The following is a 21,259-nucleotide window of genomic DNA, read 5'->3' as shown; positions in this document are numbered from 1 at the left end:
GAGATGCTCTCTGACATGACACGTCACAGCCTGCCTTCAGACCTGTTACAGTGTTGAATGGCACCTTGTGCAGAAAGATAAGAGCGTGACATCCATTTTCCCTTCAGACCACCCCAGCAGCTTTGTCCTGCAGTGTGGCTGTGCCGTGGGGTGGCTCCCAGAGCCCTCCCACACCCAAAACCCACCTCCCCGCTCCCCCCAGGCCACCAATGCTTGTCTGTCACGGATATCCCAGGACAGCTTGTGGTGGAGCACACCTGCCGGACCCCTTGAACACCCTCGCTCCTCTATTTCTGTGCAGTTGAATGCAAAGCTGCTAACGCTGAAAAATACCAGCTGGCTGTGCTGAAACCAAAGCCTGTTGGTTTTTCCACCATCCAGCAGAAAGCGGCAGCAGGGGTAGAAACCGCCTTTGACCGCTGCTGGCCAAATCCCTTCTACCAGGGGCACAGGATCCCGTAGCCACTCACCCAGGTTCCCAGCAAAGTTGCTTTCTGCAAATGCAGAAGCTTCAGCATCAGCTTCCTTAGCAGAGGTTTCCAGACTGCATCTCCCATGGTAAAGCTTTTCAGTCATCGCTCGCTTATGAAATCAAGCTGGTTTCTTAGGCTGCTGCCAGACCCTCGTGTCCTCCAACAGACTCCATCTGCTGGTTTTTCAGACAAGCAACTCCTGCAAGGACAAAATAGACCAAGTTAGATAATATATACTTCATCTTTTGTTTCTCTCAGCAAAACCATGCAGTTTTGGATATATTTTGTAAATTCAGATTTATTATTATTTTTTTTCATACTATGGCTACCACAGTGACCGTAGAGAATTTATTGAGGTAATAATGTATTTGAATAACCAATTTTCAAAAAATTGCAATGGATTAACATTCAAACCATTAATATTCAAACATATTAAGTCACTTAAAGGATTTTTTTTGTGTGTAGGCACATTTTGGGGTATATTCTCTTCATAACACATGAAGAGAAGATATGCTTTACTGTTGACATTTAGCACATTTTCTTTATTGCTTTTCATCTCATCATGAGTAGAAGTGTTATTTGTCCACCCAGCCTTCCCCAGGACGAATGCCATCCCTTCTGTTTGCAGAGGCAACCAAAAATTAAAGGAGATATTTTAGATGTCAACGTTAAATGTCAAAAACCAATTTGAAGTAATTACTAATACCCTGGCACGTATGCATTTTATTCAGAAAATTCCTGTTAAAAATATTCATCCGGGGATATTCAAATTTATTATGTAGAACAACAAAGCGTTAATGTGCTAGCTTCTATTTAATGCTTTAGTTCATAGCAACAAAGATACCAATGGGAAATCATTAAACAAATACGTGATTTTTGCAGCATAATATGTCTATGTTTGGTATCACTTGAAAAAACTCACCGAGCTCAAACCGACAGAAAAAGTGCAGTGATCAGGCAAAGTACAGCAACAGTATGAATGTTAACAGATTTCAGAAAGTGATTTTATGTTAATTCAAATGTTAATGCTGTCCAAGGCTGCTGAAAGGAGCATGGGGCTACAGGAGGAGATAGACGTTGCCGGCAGGGGAAGGCACAGGGAACACAAAGGGCTGCCTCTCGGTGTGGCTGGCGGAGTTTTATTAATTATATTTCCTTTAGAGCCCTAACAATAACATGTCAGTAATCTACACATTCTGTACTTAATTGACGTTAATGATTTGGCCGGGTCCCGGTTGTCGCCGGCGAGTCTCCCTACGCCGTGAGAATCCCGGCCATCTTGCGTTCCTCCAGCCCTGCCGCGCAGCCCCAATTAAGTCAATGAGTGTGGGGCCACTGAGCTGCTCCCGCCATTGCCCTTCCCCAAACAGGTCCCACCCGCACATCTTCCAACCCGCTCTCGCATCCCTGAAGGAGCACACGGCCACCAGCACAGCCCGGCACAAAGCGACACATTCATGCTCCCCCTGCACCCCAAAGACGAGTGTCTGGCATGCATAGCTACCCTGGCAGGGTGGGCAGAAGTGGAAGAGGTGCCTCCAGTTTCCCTCCAACACCAACAGCTGGCAGAGAGTCAGGGAATTCTCTCATGCTCGTGAGCAACAGGTCCCAAAATGCACACAGCCACCCCAAAGCCACTGTCCCACGTGCCTGCAGCTGCCCTCGTGGTGGTGACCCATCTGCAGGCACTCTAAGTCATGTATGCAAGTATCAGCAGTGAAGTCATGCCTCTCAAAACTACTTCCCCCATGTTGCTCTGGTATCTCCACCCTTGGTACCACTCATCTGCCAGCCAGCAACATGTTCTCAGCTCCCACGATTTACCTTCTGGAGTCGAACCTTTCCATTCCGTCTGTCCCAGGAAGGGGGTCTCTGCAGGCTGCTGGGGGGCAAAGTCCACCTGGAGGCAGGAAGATCTAAACCTGCTGAACTGCCAGCACACACCAGCCCTGTTGCCACAGGCAGGCAGATCTCAGAAACCGCAGGAGAAACCTGTAGTCTGACCATGGCTCCAGACCATATGCAAGTTACAAGGACAAAACCAGCTTCTTCTGGGCAGGTGCACAATGGCTTCTTGGTACATTCAGCCAATACATTTCTTGTGTTGTCCCAGCATGATAGTACGTAAAGAAGTCAATCAAACTTCTCCATAAGCACCAGACTAACAGACCTGCTCCTGTGCATGGCATTTCCTCCTTCCTTGAACCTACTTGTAGCCTCTACTGAGCACTCTTCAATGCCAGATGTACATCATGGCTGCCAGTGCTACACTCCCTCATCCCTTCCTCCCCTCTTCCCTCTTGCTTCCCACCTTTCATCCTGCCAGCACAGAAGCCCCAGCTGTCACTTGTCCAGGGGTCTGGCCAAGCAGAGAGCATGGCCGCTGAGCTTGTGTCTCTTCTTCACATGGAGGACCAGCAGCCTGACTGACTCCTGTTTCTTCTTACGTATATTAGCAGAAGTCAGATCTTCTTGAAGCTGTCCAATGGAGGAAGCCAACAGACAGGGAAGGGGAGAAACAAAATAACACACAAAAAAACCCCATGAGTCCAATTTTGATAGGAAATAAGGCTAAAAAAGAAAAAAATCAGCACGCTGCCACTGCAAACAAATAGCATCCTCTATTAGGAGGTTTCAAGACCAGCCGGCCCACAGGAGCATCTCTTCCACTCCCAGCAGAACAGGGTGGCCCAGGCAGTGAAACATTCAACAAATTGTTCTGTTGCCACTTCTCAGGGGAAAACATTTGCTTAAAAGCAGTCAGATGAATTTCGAGTGATCTATAGGGCACTTTGTTATGTTAATGACTGTTACCAACTGTCTCTTCTTTATATTAAAGTGTTGACTCATTATCAGTTGGGGCGAGACAAGACAGCTTGCTTGTGCCTTGCAGTCCTTTTGCACTCACCCAAACTACTCATGTGAAGACACTTTAATATGAAGAGACACTGTCTGTGGCAATTATTAATCTCCTGACTGAAGCTCAGAATACTAATAAAACTGCACAGGATCAGCTAACCTTTCCTCAGCACATTCTTCATTCTGCAAGATTTTGGCCTAAATTAAAACATTTTTCTTTGCTTTCACAAGCCCGTGGCTGACAACCAGACTTCCCAAACCAAGATGAAAAAAGTTTTACACATGCATTCTGCTGTGCCCAAATAACATCATCATCATTCTGGCGTAGGTAAGAGTGGATGTCTCCTGTGAGCCCAGAAACATCAGCTTTATGAAAGCAACATTTTGCAGATTTGGCTGAGGTGAGAAAGCAACTCTTTTATTCTCAGACCAACCTTAAACCAAAGTGTAACCACCAAACCACTGTGAGCTATACAGTCCAAATATTACATTGACATCTGGAAAGTACTTAGAAGATTAATATTGGGGTGAAAAAAATCCATACCTATTATCTTTCAACTCTTCTTATGTTCAATGATTCTTAACATATAGAAAAACTGGGCTGAGGTACTCAGCTGCAGAGGTTAGTATCTTGATAGAGTACTCCCCTTGAAGTAAAAAAAATCCAAACACCTTACTCAGAATTACAAAATAAAGCACCGTATTACTCTTTTCTGTCCGATGCTGTTACTCTGGGCTTCAATCCAAGAACACTCAAACCATTCATCCCAGTTACACGCAGGGCATGCAATGGATAAGTTCATGTAACTGGAGTCTGAACACAATAACCTGGCAAATCACAGCTGTCCCTGCTTCTCCTTTTGCATTGGGGGGCAGAGAGGAGCACAAACCAAAGCCTTTCCTACACAGCTTTATCACGTTTTTACACACTTTGCAGTGAATGCTTTATTTCCAGCCAAGCCACTTACTTTTAGTTCTATGTGAGGCCTCTTCCATCCGTATTTAAGATAAAAAGCAACAATCCCAGCTCCAGAGTGCAGCGGTGTGTGCTGCCTGCTCATGCCAGCCAGCAGCAGTCTCACCCTCTTGGCTTTCGTGGATTTCACGTTTCCTTCTGAAAGCTCACACCTGTACACAAGCTACTTTGGACACTTGACCCTATTGAAAATAGAAGAATCTACCTCCAATGGAAAAAAATACAACATACCAATATATGCTTTGAGTACCAGGAAATCATGTCTGTGGTGTAGCCTTTAGCCGCATGATTTTCCAGAAAATATTTAGGCTTGTTGCTTTTCTCTGTCAGGAAAATAGTTCAGCTCATGATTAATCCCAGTATCTTTTCCATTTCATGGAATTTTACTGTATATAATCTATAAAAAAAACAAACATTCGATCTTTTGATTTCGCCTTGCTGATTTCATCGTGCTGACTCCTACCACAGGCATCATGCATGGAGCTGAACCACCGATTTACATGTCAAGTCCAAGCAGGAGATCTCTTCAGAGAGTCTATGAGAGCCCAGGTGAAGGTGACCTCAGCCTTGCCAGCAAGGAAGAGCTGTGCTTAATCCCCAACAAATTCAAGACTAGACAAAGTCAGAGTTAACCTGTATTATTTCACAGTGTGTGCATCTCCCTTTTATGGGGATAGAAAGTTGTGGAGCAGGAACATTTGGAAGATGCGGGTATGAGTAACTTGATGCTTTAAATAAATTTTGTTAAACACCTAGAAGCAGCACATTCCCCAAACAGGAGAGGATTTATACCAACAAACAACGTAAAGCAGGTCCATCCAATATCAACCTGTGCACAACCAGTTCCCCTGCTGCACTGCATACTGCCCTCCTGACTATTTCCTAACAGACTTTTACTAACCTTGCAGTGCCCAGACTGGGTGTTAGTCCCATCAAAACCCAGAGGAAAGCCAGTTGTAGCTTTTAGCAATTCTCAACCTAACGTTGATGCCTCCCTGCCAAGACGCAATGCTACAATAAGCCTTGTCCACTTGCACCATGGTCTGATTTCACAGCCTACTTGAATAGCATTTGAGCCAGCTGCCTTAAACTCAGGCTGCTGCTATGAGACAAGCCAGCCATGCTGCACACAAAGGAAACAGCAACCAGGAACTGAGAGAAATTTGAGCCAGGTCAAGAGAGCTTGAAGAGCCTGCAGCTCCCATGGGATGCCTGGCTGAGTACCTGTGCAAGCACTCTGCTGAACTCACACCGGCTGCTTAACTCCACCTCATGCAAGCAGGGATGTAATAAAAGCCCTCCTGTTGTAATTCCTGAGAACCAAGACATGCTGACGTGACACCTAGAAACTGACAGATAGCCACAGGCAGATCATCCTACCACTCCATGGGAGACAAGCTACGCAGAACTATTTCTGTGAACTCTTGTTAGTTAACTACAGCATTTTCAACAGCTTAGCATCTGGCAGACTCGTGATGCAGTTTTGTATCTTCATCCTTTCTGCTCACCAGCACTCCTCCTTCCCAACCCCAGCTCACAACCGCAGCCTCAGCTTGCTCATTGGGGGGCTATTTCCTTCAATATGGTCACAGGTAGCACCAACTTTCAATTTTGTAACAGCAGTAATACAAAATTAGCAATTGATTCATTTCTCTTGTTCAAAGTTTCTCCAGTGTCCCCAGCTTTCAGGCCAAGGTGAGGTTTTGATACATAGTTATGACAAACCTTTCAGGAGGAGGAAGATAATCACATGCCACCTGGGTTACTGCAGAATTCAATTTACTTTGCAGCATGCTTTATGCTGGTCTGTAGCTATTAAAGGGAGAGACAGTTTCCAGCTGAGTGTGCAGCAGCACACAGCTAAATTACTTTCTCAGGGCTCCTTGGGCCTTCAAGCCCCTGCACTCCTGCACCAGGAGCAGCAGCCTCAGACATTCCCCGGGGCCGTCCTCCCCAGAGCCCTCTCCCCACTGCACAGGGTAATGTGGCTTCAAGTCAGACACAGCAGGTAGGGACACATCATTTGATGTTAGCTCATCTTGGTGGCACAAACTTCAGCCCACTCATAAACACACTAAACCTTTTTCTCTTTCCTAGCCAAGCAGAACTGCTCACTTGCTTCTCCCCAGCTGCCATAAATTTGCCTCCAGGTTGGTCCAGGGTTTTGTTTTTTATTGTTTGCTTGGTTTGTTCCTCCAATGGAGGCAACTATCTTCTTTAAAATGAGCTGCACTATTCCTCCTTAAGATGGTTTTCAGCCTGTAGCAACCAGTGCATAATTTTTACAAGCTATCCTAGAAAGACAGCATACTCAGGCACAAGTATCCAGATGTGTTGCAGGACAACCAGAAGCAAATATTCTTAAAGCAAAGATGAAAAAGAAAATAGCTTTTAAGATAAGCCACTGCTGCTGGCAAGGACCGCATCTCTGGCACGTGGTTGCGTTCCTACCTGGGCAGGTGACATCTCCTCGCTCTGACCAGGCTGCTTCCCAGGGAAATAAAGCAGGCTGACCTTTCAGGAGATGGGGAAAAAGTTATAAAATTAGCAGGATTACCATCTGAAGCAGAGATCCAATTTAGAAAGAGGCCTGTTATCTGAAGTTTCATTCATAGACACATATCTCTTGGATACAGGTTTCCCACACAGCCCAGACAATGCAGAGAATACCTGCATTCACTCCTAGGTATCAACCAAAACCACATATTTAGCTTAAACTGAGAGAGTTCATCAGATTAATGCTATTACAGATCATTTCTTGAACGAATGTAATGGGGGTTACATTTTCTTTATAAAAGGCTAATTACAATTTTATTATTTCAAACATTTTTTTAGAAAGAGATTTAACACATACTAAGCACTGAGAAGTGCTAAAAGGACTAGTACCAAAGCTTGGCTGGTGATTTCAGAATTAAGCCTAGAGGGTTATTGTCCGACCTCCCGCCCCCCATTTAGTGTTCTAAATTTAAGAACAAATAATCAAAGTGTGTCTTAGCAATTCCTTCAGCGTTACAAACTCCTTCAATAATAAGCAAATATAACATTCCAGTTTTCTGAGAAATTAAAACCTCTCTGAACTGGCACCAAGCTTGTTCAGCTAACATTTACACTTGTTTTGTTAGCACTGAACTTAAAGCCATTCATTTGCAAATAGAAAATAAAAGCCAGCAGCACAAAAAAATTTGCTTACCATTAGTTACCATAGGCATTTTTATTACATTAAAGCTTTAACATTCATCAGAATACTGGGTCAGGGAAGAGTAAAAAGGAGAATAACTTAAAAATAAAAAGCAGCCTTGCTGGGAACTAATGTTTAGAAAAATTAACCAACAGCAGAGTAGGAGCTTCCTGAAATATAAGTGTTGTAGCATATAAGTTATCTACAGGAGAACGTGATGAATCCTGATCGTCTCACAAAAGTTTTCAGTGTTGTTGAACAGTCTTTCAAAGTGAACATGATGAAAAAAACAAGCAACAGTTTTTACATTTATTTTGCTATTCCTCTTTTCTCCAGAACCATCACTTCCCATAAAGCATCTTACTGTGACTTCTCAGACTCCCCAAAGGTCAAGGACAACTCTTCCTGCAAAAAGGCACACACCATTCCAGAACTGAGTTCTGCACAGAGGACAATTACTTGTCAAAGACATGCCAAACTCCTAAAGTTTAAATGATTAGTTTCAAGCAAAGGTAAGCTTTTCCCACCGATCACTTCATGCCATTCAGCGTAACAATCCAGACAATTTGATTCAAGAATTTCACAATATCATCAGGCAGTGAGTTGTGGAAGGATTCCCCAGATACTTGTCATGTTTCTTATCCCCTCCCCAGCCACCTGCATCTGGCTAAGGGAAATCCAAGTAGCCCAACATGACAACTTTATCTTGGTATCCAAAAAGGAAGTTTTAATTGATAAGCCAGTAGTGGTAAATAAATAAAACAACAGTTACTACATTATTGATCCCCAACTCCCACACTACTAGTGGTCATAGTCTGAAAAACCTTAGCTGATCATAATTAAAAGAAAAATAGGAATATACATAAAACCGGCTGTCTTAGACAGCATTTTTATTAAAAATGGATACACAGAGACATAGCAGCATTTACAGTAAAGAGTTTTTGAAAAGGCATCAAGTTGTAAGCCAACCATTTGAAAAAAGAGGCTTTGAAATGTTGTCTTCCACAGCACTTTTTGCACATTTGTCAACAGGGGACAGTATGACTGCAGATTATCCAAAGGACAAGCAGACACAGCAACTAATCTAAACTTCAAGCCCTTTTTCTGAACAGTTGGTCACATCAAGCATCACCCTCCATAGCAGCATTTGGAGCACTCTTCGGTGTTCTTTTAAGTGGCTGGTGTACTCGATCCATTTACTTAAAATATTTTAATGTTCAATAAAATATTTCAAATAGAAAAATTCTTCTGTCATGAAAAAAAGATTTCCTTTTCAGATTCCATAAAAGCTTATGAACTTCACTGGCAGCATTTCCATAATGGAGCAGGAGTTAGAACCAGCAGAACAGGCACTTCAGCAAAACTGTCTGTCAACAGTTTCTAAAGTCATATTGGCTTCGGTCCAGAACACTGTTTCTTACTGCTCTGTGGTGGTGTAAGGACACCAGTGGGGAAAGGTGAAGTCCTATTTTGCTCAGCCAATATGGCTTGTTTTGCTTGAGCTTTGTCCTGAAAGCACAAGAAAAGAAATATTTACACTTTGATAAATCTATGCAACACATCAATATAACTGAGTGCTCTATAACCTGATAGATTGCTGATCTGGAAATGTATCTTTTCATCTAGGACCCCTAACAGTAACTGATAAATCACATGTTACACAATAGTGAGTATGAACCCCAAGAGATCAGTATTACAGTATTAACTTTTGGAATCTGATGATCAGCATTATGGTGCTTGTACTTTCAAGAAAGCAAAATTCAGAAGCAACTGAACAAGAAGAGCTTTAACCTCTTCTGCAGTTAAATAACCTAAATTAAACAAAACAAAAAACCCCACACACCACAGCTTACATGAACTCCAATTTGCTGGACAACATTTTGATCCTCTGTGAGTTTCTTATCCTAAAAACCACTGTTGCTCAACTTTTTGTCAACCACCACTGTCATGTAACAGTCCCACAAGATCAGTCTGTATTTCCTCTTTTTCATCAGACAAGGTTGCATCACCTGTATTTCCTACAAAGGTCTAACATATGGTATTTGAAGTAACCTAAAGAGTAGAAATGTGTAATGGTTTGCCATTTGAGATAAGAGGCTTAAATCACAATCACCTTTTTAAACTAAATCCTCAACAAGCCAGTCCCAAGACAAGTCTCTGTCCCAAGAACTCTGGAACGGGAGTACAACATTATGCCTTTATCACCTGAATACCATCTCAATCTGATAATGTTTCACTTAGGTTTACTGTATGTTCCAACCAAAGAAGAAACAAGACTTATGGGATTTTACAGACAGATTTTAGTCATAATTACCCACATACATACCAGCAAATCCAAGCAGTTTACGTGCGTCTGTATATTGTGCAAGTCTTCAGGAGCTATACCTCTAAAGTGTTTAAGTTTGGAGCTTCCTACTTCCCTTATAGCCATCGCAAACGGAACCATCCACTTTACACACTCCTCTATCTCCCACCATTCATAACCTGGATGACAAGACATATGCTTATCTGCCTGAATGTAGACTCAACATTTCTAAACACATTAGACTTCGTTTATAAATGCCAATACCTGAAACTTTCTGTATCAACTCGGATGAGGAGAAGTGATACAAAGCAGAAGCTGCAAGTACTCCATATGTATATTCCAAGCAGCCAATATCCAGCACACAGAGATCCAAGAGCTACAAAGCAACAGATGTTTAGTAAGTTTATCACAAGAACACTTTTTCTCCCAGGTGAAATAGCATTTGAAGGAAGAATTCAGCCTTACCTCTGCTATTTGTACAAATATTTGCTGTGGATATTGTGGCAGCAATACCTCATAAAGCTCATTTAAATATGCAACTTGCATGTAAATGTTTAGCCATGATACAACTGTCAGTGGATTTAAGTTCCAATTAAGAGCCTGAAAGAGTAGACATGCACAAGACTTCAGTGTTAGTAAAGAGTTCCTAACTTAAACCATTAAACTCTATTTACTCCAGACTAGAAACTGCAACTCCAGTTGGTCAGGACATCTTTGAAACACACAAATCTAATCCTCTCCTGTACCTCTTCCTGCTGATAGGGTGGGGGAAAAATTCATTTTGTTAACACACACACACACACTGGTGGGTGCTTTAAATCACTTGTTACCTAGAGAACACTGTTTTCTTATTAGAAAGAGAAATTGTGCCTCTTAGCAGAACATAAGATTAACTGAGGCTCTCTGCTTTCAGTCTGATCATGCTATGCATTTTTAAAAACTGAAGTAGAACTAATTCCACTTTGAAATATTACCTTCATAATGATCAATTCCATACTGAGGATTTCATCTTCCGTACAAGCTCCATCTGTAACATAGGCAAATTGGTGCAGCTTCGGTGGATAAATTTCCTGAAAGACAGGAGATCAAGTATTTAATTTGTGGAATAGGTTGTAACTAGTTACATGTGCTATAAAATAAAAAATAAAATAAAAAAGAACCAACCGCCCCACCCTAACTCATGGTATTCTCCTCTGCCTTTAATATCCAGATTTCTTGTTCAAATTTCCTGCTCATAGCCTTCACCTTTCACTTCTGATGGATCAGTACAACACACCTTACGTCTTACTATAGCACCACTAAGATGGCATCATAATTGACATCAAGGTGTTTTTTATACATCCTAAAGAAAAGGCCTTTTATCCCTTGCTGGTGAAGAACAGATTGAAGAATAGCCCTCTTAAAAGACAAACAGTAATAACTTAAAATTAATCCAGTGTACAATAAGTGTGCTGTCTGTCCATTCACATTTTTATGTTCAAGTAAAGCTGGAGATACTTACCTCAAGCTTTGCTGCTATGAATAAAGAAGAGATACCAATAAGCTGCAATAGTGTTTTTACAACATTCTGTTGTGTTGCCATGAACCGATCAAAGAAATCTTGTGCTAAATAAAAAGTTTCTCTATGAAGCTTGTAGACTTCACAAACCTGGAGAGACATTAGAGATTATAAAAGGTCAAGAACAGTTATAGAGTCAAAAATAGATGCTACAGATGTATTACCAAGAAAAAGAGCTAGACATGAAATTCATATTGGCTTTTTGCTTCACTGCTATTGTGAAGTAACATGTTAACTAAGAGTACAAGTTGAACAGTTTCCTCTGACACAAGGTGACAGCCACGACAGTATCTACCAAAAAAAGAGATCAGAGAGCAAAGCCGTTTAGGAAACGCAAGCACACATTCTAACAATGCCAGAACATCGGTTCCTCATTTTTGTGAAGATGCACCATTACAACACCTCAAAAGAGAAAACTCTCACAAATACTTTAAAATTAAGAACAGAGACCATGTCACCAAGTCATCCAAACAGCAAAAAAGACTCACATACAGAGAGAAGAACTGTAGCACATTCTGCATGCCAATAATGGCTAGACGGGTTGTGAGATACATCCGATCTCTAAGCCGCCACACCTTCCTTCTTACAGTGACTTTCATAATCATTTGTGCAGCTTTTTTCTGCAGTGTGACCCTAAAATCTTACATCATGGAGCTTTAAGAATAAATTTATTATCCACTCGCAATCTATATGAATAACAGGTTACATTGTCAGTTTGCACAACATCACCTCAGCCATTACATATATATATTTTTTTGAAGTTTGATGCCATTCTTGACAAACTTTAAGACGAGGACAAGTGTCTGGTGCCAATGGGTTATCCAAAGATAACTGTAATAAATACATTAAGTTATTAATACACCAAGAAAAGCACACTTGAAATACTCACAAGCAGGGGAAAGCTTACCTCCATTAGCCAGTCTAGAAGGATTGTTCTCATCTTAGGTTGCAGGAGAGGGTGCCTTTGCATATAAAGTTTATCCCTCACATACGTCTCTTCTTTTTTCATCATGTTTTTCCATACGTCATCTCTGTTTGCCCAGCTAAGACAGAACACTATGTTTAGTCTTGAATTATAAGACAAAATTCAGGCAGACAAGCAGCAGAAAAACAGCTCACTTACCCTAGAACTGGTAATGGTGAAGCTCTAGTTTGAACAACACTCAGATGTATAAAGGGAGAGTAATCAACACCAACTGGATCATCATCTTTATCTGGAGTAGGAAGCAGCATATGGGCATTTTTGTGAACGTTATTCCAGGATGGCTGTTAAATGAAACACAAGATTTTGCACTATGTCTTTTCAAATAATCATTTTAGCTGTAAATAAAATACATGTCATTAGGAAGAAATTATGACAAAAAACTACAGAATCACAGAGTTAGAGACAGAAAGGGACCTCTGTAGGTCATTTTGTTTAACCCCTCTGCTAAAGCAGGGCTACCTAGCACCAGTCGCCCAGGAGCATGGACACATGGCTTTTGAGTATCTCTAGAGATGGAGGCTCCACAACCTCACTGGGCAACATGTGCCAGTGCTTGGTCACCCTCACACTAAAAAAAGTGTTTCCTCATTTTCAGAGGGAACCTCCTGTGCTTCAGTTTGTGTCCATCTCCTCTTGTCCCATCACTGGGGACCACTGAAAAAAAGCCTGGCTCCATCTTCTTTGTATCCCTTATTTCAGGTAGTTATACACAATTGATACGATCTCCCTAACTCTTCTCCAGGCTAAACAGTCCCAGTTCCCTCAGCCTTTTCTTACGGGAGAAATGCTTCATTTTACTGGACTTCTGCAGGACTCCTTCCAGTATGTTCTAGTCTCTCTTGCACTGGGGAACCCAGAACTGGACACAATACTCCAGGTGTGGCCTCACCAGTGCTGGGCAGAGGGATGTTGCTACCCTGTTCTCGTTTTGAAGGACCACAACTGTTTCATGGAAGAATATCCAAGTCAGAGTCTCCTACTGTCATGTTGCACTTTGTTTTTAGCAAAATATGTGTGCCTTCAGGTAAAGAATAAGCAGAAGGAACTTCAAAACTCAAATACAAGGTTAGGATTTCTGGTAAGGAACATGTAGATGGAACACCTGAAGTCATGGTTCCATGCAAAGCAAGCTTAACAATGAACAGAGAAAAACAGTAGTCCACAGAAATTCTTTCTTACTCTTTCATCTAGCAGAGCTAAGATGAAAAAACAACGCAGTTACGATCCAATTGTTTTCAGAATAAAGCAAGTACATATTAAGCAATGTCCACTAAAGTATCAAGTTGACCATTTCATATAAAGAATTTTGCCAAGGTATGCAAACATCAGACATCCAACTCTTCACCCATCATATTCTTTTGCTTTTGTTTGGACCAGAACTTAAGTTTACTTTTCTCCTGCCTAACTCTGTTAAACAACATCTTGGTGTACACTCCACACACTCCCCAGGAAAATACTACTTGTTTTGTTTTCTGGTAGAATACAGAACCAGCCCCAAGTCACCATGCCTAAGCAAATTAAAATCTGCCATTTCTGCTTAACAGTGAAGTCTACCATTTTGCTGCAAACTGATCTGTTCTGCACCACTAAAGGGACAAGAACTCCCTTATGGTTCTTAAGAGGGTGGGGGGAAAAAAAAAATCTGAAGAATCATCAAGTGCTAGCAATTAAAATGCTTTACATGAAACTTTGCTTCTTGCCAGGAAGCTTCACACCTGATTTTTGCCCTGTCCTTGCTATAAATGACATCGCTTTCCACCAAAATGGCTACCTCCTAGCACCGGCTTCAGAAACAGAAACCACCAACTTGATGAAACAGAAACCACGTTTCACAGTTCACCCGCAGCTAAGACTGCTTTGTGCTTTGAGTTACTGACACACAGATGGGCAGTTTTTTTTCTTCAAGCTTTACATTGAAACCTAGCATAGCTACATACCAAGCCATGCCACAATTTAATCTGAGTGGGGGAATGCAAAAAGAAGGAATAGCATTTTTATCTTAAAAATTACAGTCTCCTGACAAACTGAAAGTCTGGAAAGTATCACATCAGCATTGTTTTAAGTTAATTTTTGTCCTCCCTCAAAACTAGACTTCAGTTACACTTTGTCCTCCAAACTGCACGGCAAGCCCAGCTGCCAACAGCCTTCAGAGAAGTGCTGTCTTATCAGTTAATCAGCAAACCAACAGAAAAGCAGTAAATTATATAACATATATTTAAAGGTGCTTACTACACCACCAGCTTCTGAAGGACAAGGGAGCTGCTCCACAGAGCTCTCAACCAAGGCAGGTACCTCACATACTACGCAGCAGCAACGACAATTGATTTAAGAGATTTTGCCACCCCTGATCTTCTATAAGGAAATATAAATCAAGGGTCGAGAGCCTCTTGGGTGTTTTGAGAAGCAGCAAAAAAGTTTTTGACTAGATAATGTCACTCACCAAGATGACTGAGGAAAAGATGCAAGCAAGAGCAAAAGAATCTAGCTGAGCTTCAGACGAGAAGGAAACAAATGCGCAGGGCCCTCAAAAGAAAGAAGCTATTTGGAAGGGAGACAGGAGTCTGAATAAGTGTAGGTGAGGGAAGACCACATATTTTAGTTGAGGGAATGAGCGTATTAATCAGACTCAAGTCTTTCAAGCAGATTCAGCGAGACATTCAACCAAAACTAAGAAATAGTATCAAGAAACTGCACAACATCACACCCTAACTGTAAGGAAACAGGAGCAACCACTGAAAAAGAAACAGTTTAAGGTGGGGAAGGTGTGAGGAAACCATGAAGAACTTCCTTTGGGCTTGGACAGAGCCAACCATAAAGCAGTGAGCTGACAAAAAGCAGGAGATGTTATAGAGAATCTGTGCAGCCTAATGAAGGAAATCCTACAGTCCTGGGTTTACTTCTGAGGCAAACAGGAGCTGAAGCACGATGCAAGCCAAAAATCAGTGGGGAAAACTGACTCTTCAAATCTATATGGAACCTAGCAAGAAAGCTTGGTGATAACTGCAGTAACATTCCAGATACAGGAACAACTGACCAGAGATACAGATCTGTATCTCAGACCTGAGAACAAGATAAAGATTGGAGAAACTGAACTGAAGACAGGAGGAGGAGCACCGAGAAGGGCAGAAGGGAGGTGACCAAAGAAGTCCATCAGAGCAGACAAGCCCACACAGCTCCAAAGAACGAAAAGCCAGGATTTCAGAGGTGGGTTATTTTTAAAGCTCAAACATTCCCACACCTCCATTTTCAGCAGCATGTCATCATTCACCAATATCTCTAACGCTCATTTAAACAGATCTTTTGGAAATCCTTCAGGCATACAAGCCAGACACAAAACGGAGCAGGTAGCAACCATTGGGGCTACTGGTGACAGGCCAGGCAGAGCCTTTGGTGAAGCAGCCACCACTAAAACGCAAGCTGCTGAGACACTCATGCATCTCCACGTGAGCTGGGAGCCACCAGAACAAACTTCCACAGACTGAGGACAAGGAGGGCAGCAGGAACGCAGAGGAAGACGGTGACCCAGAACTGCATTCAAACAGCAAGGTCAGAGGATTTTCAGTATTGAAATCAAAGACACAGGAAGAGGAAGGGGACAGGACTCTTTGTCTCACCCTAAAAAGCAGCACCTTGTAGAAGAGAAATATTGATATCAACTAATAGACTCCAGCCTTAGTTTGCCAGTCAGAAATAGTAAGACTATAATTCTAGCCATTTTTCACTGACACAATGCATTAGTTTGAAGCTTAGTGGGTTTTGCCATCAGAAAGAGATTCCAGAATTAATATATGAGAGAGAACAACTCACATTATTAAGCTGATGCAACTCTTTCCAAATAGCACAGGAGCTTTTACTACTTTAAATTTTCTAAAGAGACTGAATATTGTCCTCCCCCAGACAAAGGCCAAGTCAAGATTTCAACCTGGATCCTCCAAAAATAACCTAGACTAAAGAAACTTTTTTGAGGATATTTTCAAACCAGTTAAGTGGAAAATTTTGACAACAGTAAGTCCAGATTCTGGAAAAATGTCTAGTGAGAAATTGATCAAAACTATTTCCTGATAGTTTACTCCATCTTATTTTCATCTGAAAATGTTAATTAGTTTCATCTAAAGAAGCGAACTTTCAATTCTCCACTCTAGATGGAGGTGGCCATGTATTTGTGTCACAATTGCATAGAAGACTCTAATCTAGTTAGATGAATTTTGTTTTACACAGAGCCTTGGAAGTGTATCCATCCACAGAAAGTGGCCAGAATTAATATGAGAATTGCTAGCAGAATTACAGTAGTGCCAGTTCTCTAAATTCAAACACAGAATTTATGCAATATTCTGCTGTCACAAACCTGATGATATAGCCACCCTTTCATCACATAAAGGGTAACGGCATCCTAATTAAGAACTCAGGCCTTATGTTCAGCAGAAGCAAACTAATGAATTGACTATGAAGATGCCGTAAAGTGGGATGTGACTACGATATTTTGCCTTGTGTATAAACTAGCGTCAGTAAACAATTTATTTAATGTAGAAGTCATGTGGTATAGGCTGCATTGGATTTATAGCTACTTGCATTTTAGAATTGCTGTGCCTCAACAGAATAACTACCGCACTGGCTATCATACAAGCCTGCTATACTGCTGCTGGAATCGTAAACATATTCTCATTAGTGGCCCATGGCAATTTATATCAGAGAATAGCTTGTGTCACACCATAGACTGAAGAGCTGCTGCTGTGCAGCCAAATGTTAGCTTTTTTAAACAGATCTGTAACAATCTGGCTACTTTGTCACAACAAAAAACCTTCTCTATGTAGCAACGGATACACAGGTACCCATTTTATTTATGGTTTACAGAATCAAAGAGCCAAATCCCAACAGTATGCTAAACTTAACTTGAAAAACTCCCAAGTAAATATTTTGGATGCCTACTCCCTAAATTATTTAAATTTTAATTTACCTATCATTCCTGAAGTAACATTGAAGGGCCACCAGACCAGGAACACAAAGAAGAACATAAAATTGGAAGACTATCTATTTTCGAAGTGGAAGGTCAATGTATGCAAAATTTATTTCAAGTTTCTTTCCACTGCCTTTCTGGAAGAAGGTACAATTGAGTGCCCATTGAGAGTTTTTTAACAACACCTTACTATTATGCAATAAACACACACAAGAAGCCCTTGCTCAGCTCAAACAGAACGAATCTTTTGGTAAAGGAGAGAGCTGTGGTGAAGGACGGGCAGCTCTTCCTTGTCAGAAGTGAGAAATTAGTTTAATATACTGCACAAAAGAAAGACAGAAGGGAAGGAGAGATCCCCTCATTAAATGCTCACCATTTGAGCCCTGCTTAATATGTTGACTGATAACTGGTATACACAGTTGCAACAAGCAGAGGCCATTCCAAACAATGATGCCCATCTGTTATGGTAGCACTTTAGTCTTAGAACTTCCAGCTGCCACTTCTGGTTAGATGTGCCACATTATGCACAGCCTTGCGTACAAAATGAGCGCGGTCTGTACTCCCCAGTTGTGACTTTTGCAGCTTAAGTATCACCCTGCATGTGCATTAAGAGGCTGAAGTCCCAGTGACAGCGACTGCCCAAGCGTGTGCGTGCAGAAATAAAAGGATGAGAATAAACCTATTTCAAAAAACAGGCGACTCTGTTTAGCGTGGGCATTGCTATGTACAAAAGCATAGTATTTTTATTACCACACAGTGATATAGCATCCAATAGAGATATCAATAGCATCGCTGTTTTGAAGAATATAGAAGGGGCACTAAGGGAACTAGAGCACACTACTAGGGCTAGTTTTGACTTTGTCACTCAGATAATTCTAAATGTCTTGCTGACAAAACCAGCAATGGTCACTACTAACCTCCACCGCAGGTCTGATTTTGACAGGTAAGTGACTTATCCTTTTGTTCTGCAGATAAATGAAGCTTATTTTATGTCCCCATTAGCATCTGGTATAAACTTCAAAGTTGTAATCAGGAACCTCTCAGTTTCTGTTTCTGATAATGACCTTTGCCAATGGGACTAGAGCTGACAGTAGAAGGGGGATCTTTCCTCTCTCCCAGGTGACACACAAGTGGAAACATGACTGCAAAGAGAATCACCTCAAGAGACAATTCTGTTTGGATGCTTAAGTGTCTCATACTTTGGCTTGCAAGGTAGAGCACGTAAGCTCATGACTATATGCTTGCAGCCCTCTAGAGAATTCAATGCAGAGTCCCTCCATGTAGGTCTAAATGCACATTAAAGCTTTTGTAAAGTTCACCCTTGCAATCCTAGGACGGCTGACTATATTAAAGCATTAACATAACGTTTTAGACCAGATCAGGCCTCATCTCTTGCACAGGCTCCAAAGCAACATGTGTAAACTGAAGTGTTTTGAACACTTCAGCAGCCAGGGTTGATAGTCCACCTTGCCCATTGCTATATAGCTGGAGGTATCTGTGTTGCACCATGTTTGTAATAATAAGGTACTGCAAAATAACAAGAGGATTGAGTACGATTACAAGAGTATGATCTAAAGCCAAATGAGTTACCTGGTTTTCATACTGCTTTTTTCTAGTCATCTCCATTTGGGCAATCTCTTCATCCGGATCCTGTAAGAACTACAAAGAGCAACACATAATTTCAGGGGTACAAAGCATGGGACAAGCGACCATTGGTCACTGTGACACCCGCCCAGCCCATCAGGATCACAGGCCCGCAGCAGCCCAGGGCCCACTCAACACCCAGAGCACCACATGGGCCCCAGCCACCCAACAAAAGGAGACGAGGGCCCGGAGGCCAAGCCCAGCGGCGGGGCAGGCGCTGGCCTGCGAGCACCAGGCTGGGCCGCCTGGCCGGGCCCGCACTCACCGTGGCCACATCGGCTTTCCTCTTGCGGGCTCGCATGGCGCCCTCCGCACACCCGTCCCCCTTGGCGGGAGCCTTCTCCTCCGCGCAGTCGCTGCCAAGAGAGAAGAGGCTGAAGGAGCCGCGGAAGCCCCCCCAGGGGTGTGTGACAGACCTCGGCCTACAGGGCCCCGCGCAGAGCGCGGCCGGCAGACTCACCTCTCCCGGCGCATGGTGCCCGCCTGGGCCGGGTCGGGGCGAGCGGAACGCCGTGCGGGAGCGGCCGAGCAGGCCCGGGCCCCAGCCCCCACAAAGGGCCGCAGAGGCGCGGGCGCACAGCGCAGAAAGGGCGGCCGCAGCCCCGGACCGGCCCCGCCGGCTCCCCTCACCCCGCAGCCAGACACCCCAGGAGGCGGCAGGGGCGCCCGCCGCCTCGTGCCCGCACACTCGCTCACTCACCGCCGCGCCGGCAGGCCCGGACCTTCCCGGGCGAAGGCGCTGGGTGCCCGTCTGGCGGCGGCGAGGCGCGGGGGCAGGGCGGGAGCGCGGGCGGGCGGGCTCCGCTGGGCGCCTCCTGCCTCACACCGCGGCCGCTCCCGTCCCTGCGCACAGCGCGGCCCGCGCCGCGCGGGACATTTAAACGGGCGGCGCGAGGCCGCCTCCCCGCCCGCCCGCACACGTGGCCCCGCGCGCAGCGCCGGAGGCCGGCGCGCGGCCGGGGCGGGGTCTGCGGGGGGCGCGGCGGGGCGCGCGGCGGGGCGCGGCGGGCCCGGGGGAGCCGCGCGGGGCGCCGCGGGGCGCGGGATCCCGCGCCGGGGCCGGCGGGCGGGGCCGGGCCGGGGCGGGACTGGGGGCGGGGCCCGCGGAGCAGACGCGGAAGCGGCAGCGGCAGTGGCGCGCGCGGCCGCCGCAGGTGGATCCCGGCGGGGTGAGCTGAGGTGAGCGGACAGGAGAGGCCGGGCCGCCCTGCCCTGCCTTGCCCGCCAGAGGGAACGCGAACGGGCCGCCGCCATGGCTGTCCGGGGCCTGCCCGCCCCGCTGACCGGCCGTGGTCCCCTCCCTCTGCTCCTCTCTCCCGCAGGACATGCGGCTGCCCGCACTCTTCGGGCGCCTGAAGGCGGCGGTGGTCGGGGTGGTGCACGTGGGAGCGCTGCCAGGTAAGCGGCGCCTGCCGAGCACGGGCAGCCCCCGGGGCCGGCACCGGGAGCCCGGCTGCGGAGCAAAGGCCGCTTCCCCGCAGCCCGTGCCCTGCCCCTCCCTCCGCCCTGCACGAAGTGCCGCAGGTTCGGGCGCCTCCTCTCTCTACGGGCAAAGGAGGCAGGAGACGCTTTGTGTTGGGAGCTGGGCTGAGGAAGCAAGGGTTCTGTTTTAGTGAGCTCTTCACTGCTGTGTCTCAGGTGAGGAAAATACACGAATAGGCACTGGGCCAGGGTGGGTGTCGGACAGAGCTCTCACAGGCCCTGAGGGGCAGTGGGAAGCTCAGACCACAGGCAGGGTCTGTTCCACCCTGACCTCCTCGTCCGCCCTTCCCACGGCTCAGGGTAGCAGAGCTGATTACAGCCGGTGACCTTCCCGGTGATGGGTTGGTGTCCAGAGCTCATCGTGCCCCAGAAGCAGCCTCCAGGCACAATGGGCAGCTTTCCCCACGCTGTTAAATCAAATCATCAAACACAGTTGTCAGAGGCTCTTCACAGTCCCCATTTCAGACTCCTGGCTTTAGGAGCCCAAGTGTCAGGAAAGACTTTGGAGCTGATCTTAAGGGAAACTCCTTGAACTCCACCAAAACCCATGTGTGCTAATTTCTGCTGTGAAGTACTTATACTTAAGACCAGATACAATTAATCTTGAAGGTTAGGGTTTAAGATAGCTTTAACTAATTTTAAATTGACTGGTGTTTAGCATAAGTATTCTGCAGACCTAGAGGTTGGTCTTGCTGTAGGTTGCATTGTGTGGAACATCAGTAATGCAGGACAAGCTATAATATGTACAAGAATAACAAGCAGACTTGGTGCAATAAGAGATGGTAGCAGATATTCCTTAAGTTTGTGAATTAGATTTACGAGCTGAATGGTTACAACAGGTCTGT

The 21,259-nt window shown here is 44.4% G+C and overlaps 2 protein-coding genes across 9 annotated transcripts in view; one reads left to right on the top strand and one right to left on the bottom strand.

Moving 5' to 3' along the window:
* Nucleotides 1-7,489: 7,489 nt before the first annotated feature.
* On the bottom strand, nt 7,490-20,299 carry CCNE1 (cyclin E1). Of its 3 annotated transcripts, none has more exons than XM_065029253.1 (11): nt 19,633-20,294; nt 19,198-19,288; nt 18,879-18,947; nt 12,473-12,615; nt 12,257-12,392; nt 11,293-11,439; nt 10,766-10,861; nt 10,257-10,391; nt 10,056-10,167; nt 9,813-9,970; nt 7,490-8,995 (listed from the first exon to the last, which is right to left on the bottom strand). In XM_065029253.1, exons 1-11 carry the CDS (start codon nt 20,184-20,186, stop codon nt 8,873-8,875), a joined length of 1,764 nt encoding a protein of 587 aa, XP_064885325.1. In that variant the 5' UTR covers nt 20,187-20,294; the 3' UTR covers nt 7,490-8,872. The 3 variants fall into 3 exon arrangements, with proteins under 3 accessions (XP_064885325.1, XP_005514473.2, XP_064885326.1); XM_005514416.3 differs by having other exon boundaries at nt 19,393-19,772; XM_065029254.1 differs by lacking the exon at nt 9,813-9,970 and having other exon boundaries at nt 19,633-20,299.
* LOC102098201 (uncharacterized protein F13E9.13, mitochondrial) overlaps nt 19,992-21,259 on the top strand; it is a 53,054-nt gene continuing 51,786 nt past the window's right edge. For 5 of the 6 annotated variants that reach the window (XM_065029260.1, XM_065029261.1, XM_065029259.1 and 2 more), the window contains exons 1-2: nt 19,992-20,111; nt 20,255-20,330. In XM_065029260.1, coding sequence (XP_064885332.1) covers nt 20,258-20,330 — 73 coding nt within the window. In that variant the 5' untranslated portion in view covers nt 19,992-20,111; nt 20,255-20,257. The remainder of the gene's footprint in view (nt 20,112-20,254; nt 20,331-21,259) is intronic. The other variant, XR_010465977.1, reaches the window with a different exon arrangement.

The sequence above is a fragment of the Columba livia genome, chromosome 13 (assembly GCF_036013475.1).
Source record: "Columba livia isolate bColLiv1 breed racing homer chromosome 13, bColLiv1.pat.W.v2, whole genome shotgun sequence".
Taxonomy (NCBI): Eukaryota; Metazoa; Chordata; class Aves; order Columbiformes; family Columbidae; genus Columba; species Columba livia.
This window is presented reverse-complemented; position numbering and strand designations above follow the sequence as displayed.

Bases quoted from the DNA above. Each gene is read 5' to 3' on its own strand.
- CCNE1 (XM_065029253.1), bottom strand. From the start codon at position 20,186: ATGGCGGCGGCCCGTTCGCGTTCCCTCTGGCGGGCAAGGCAGGGCAGG. The intron at 10,862-11,292 runs GTAAGTATCTCC...CCTGTCTTTCAG, and splicing joins TCATAGCAGCAAAGCTTGAG to GAAATTTATCCACCGAAGCT. The intron at 8,996-9,812 runs GTATGTATGTGG...TTGTGCTTTCAG, and splicing joins TAAACTGCTTGGATTTGCTG to GACAAAGCTCAAGCAAAACA.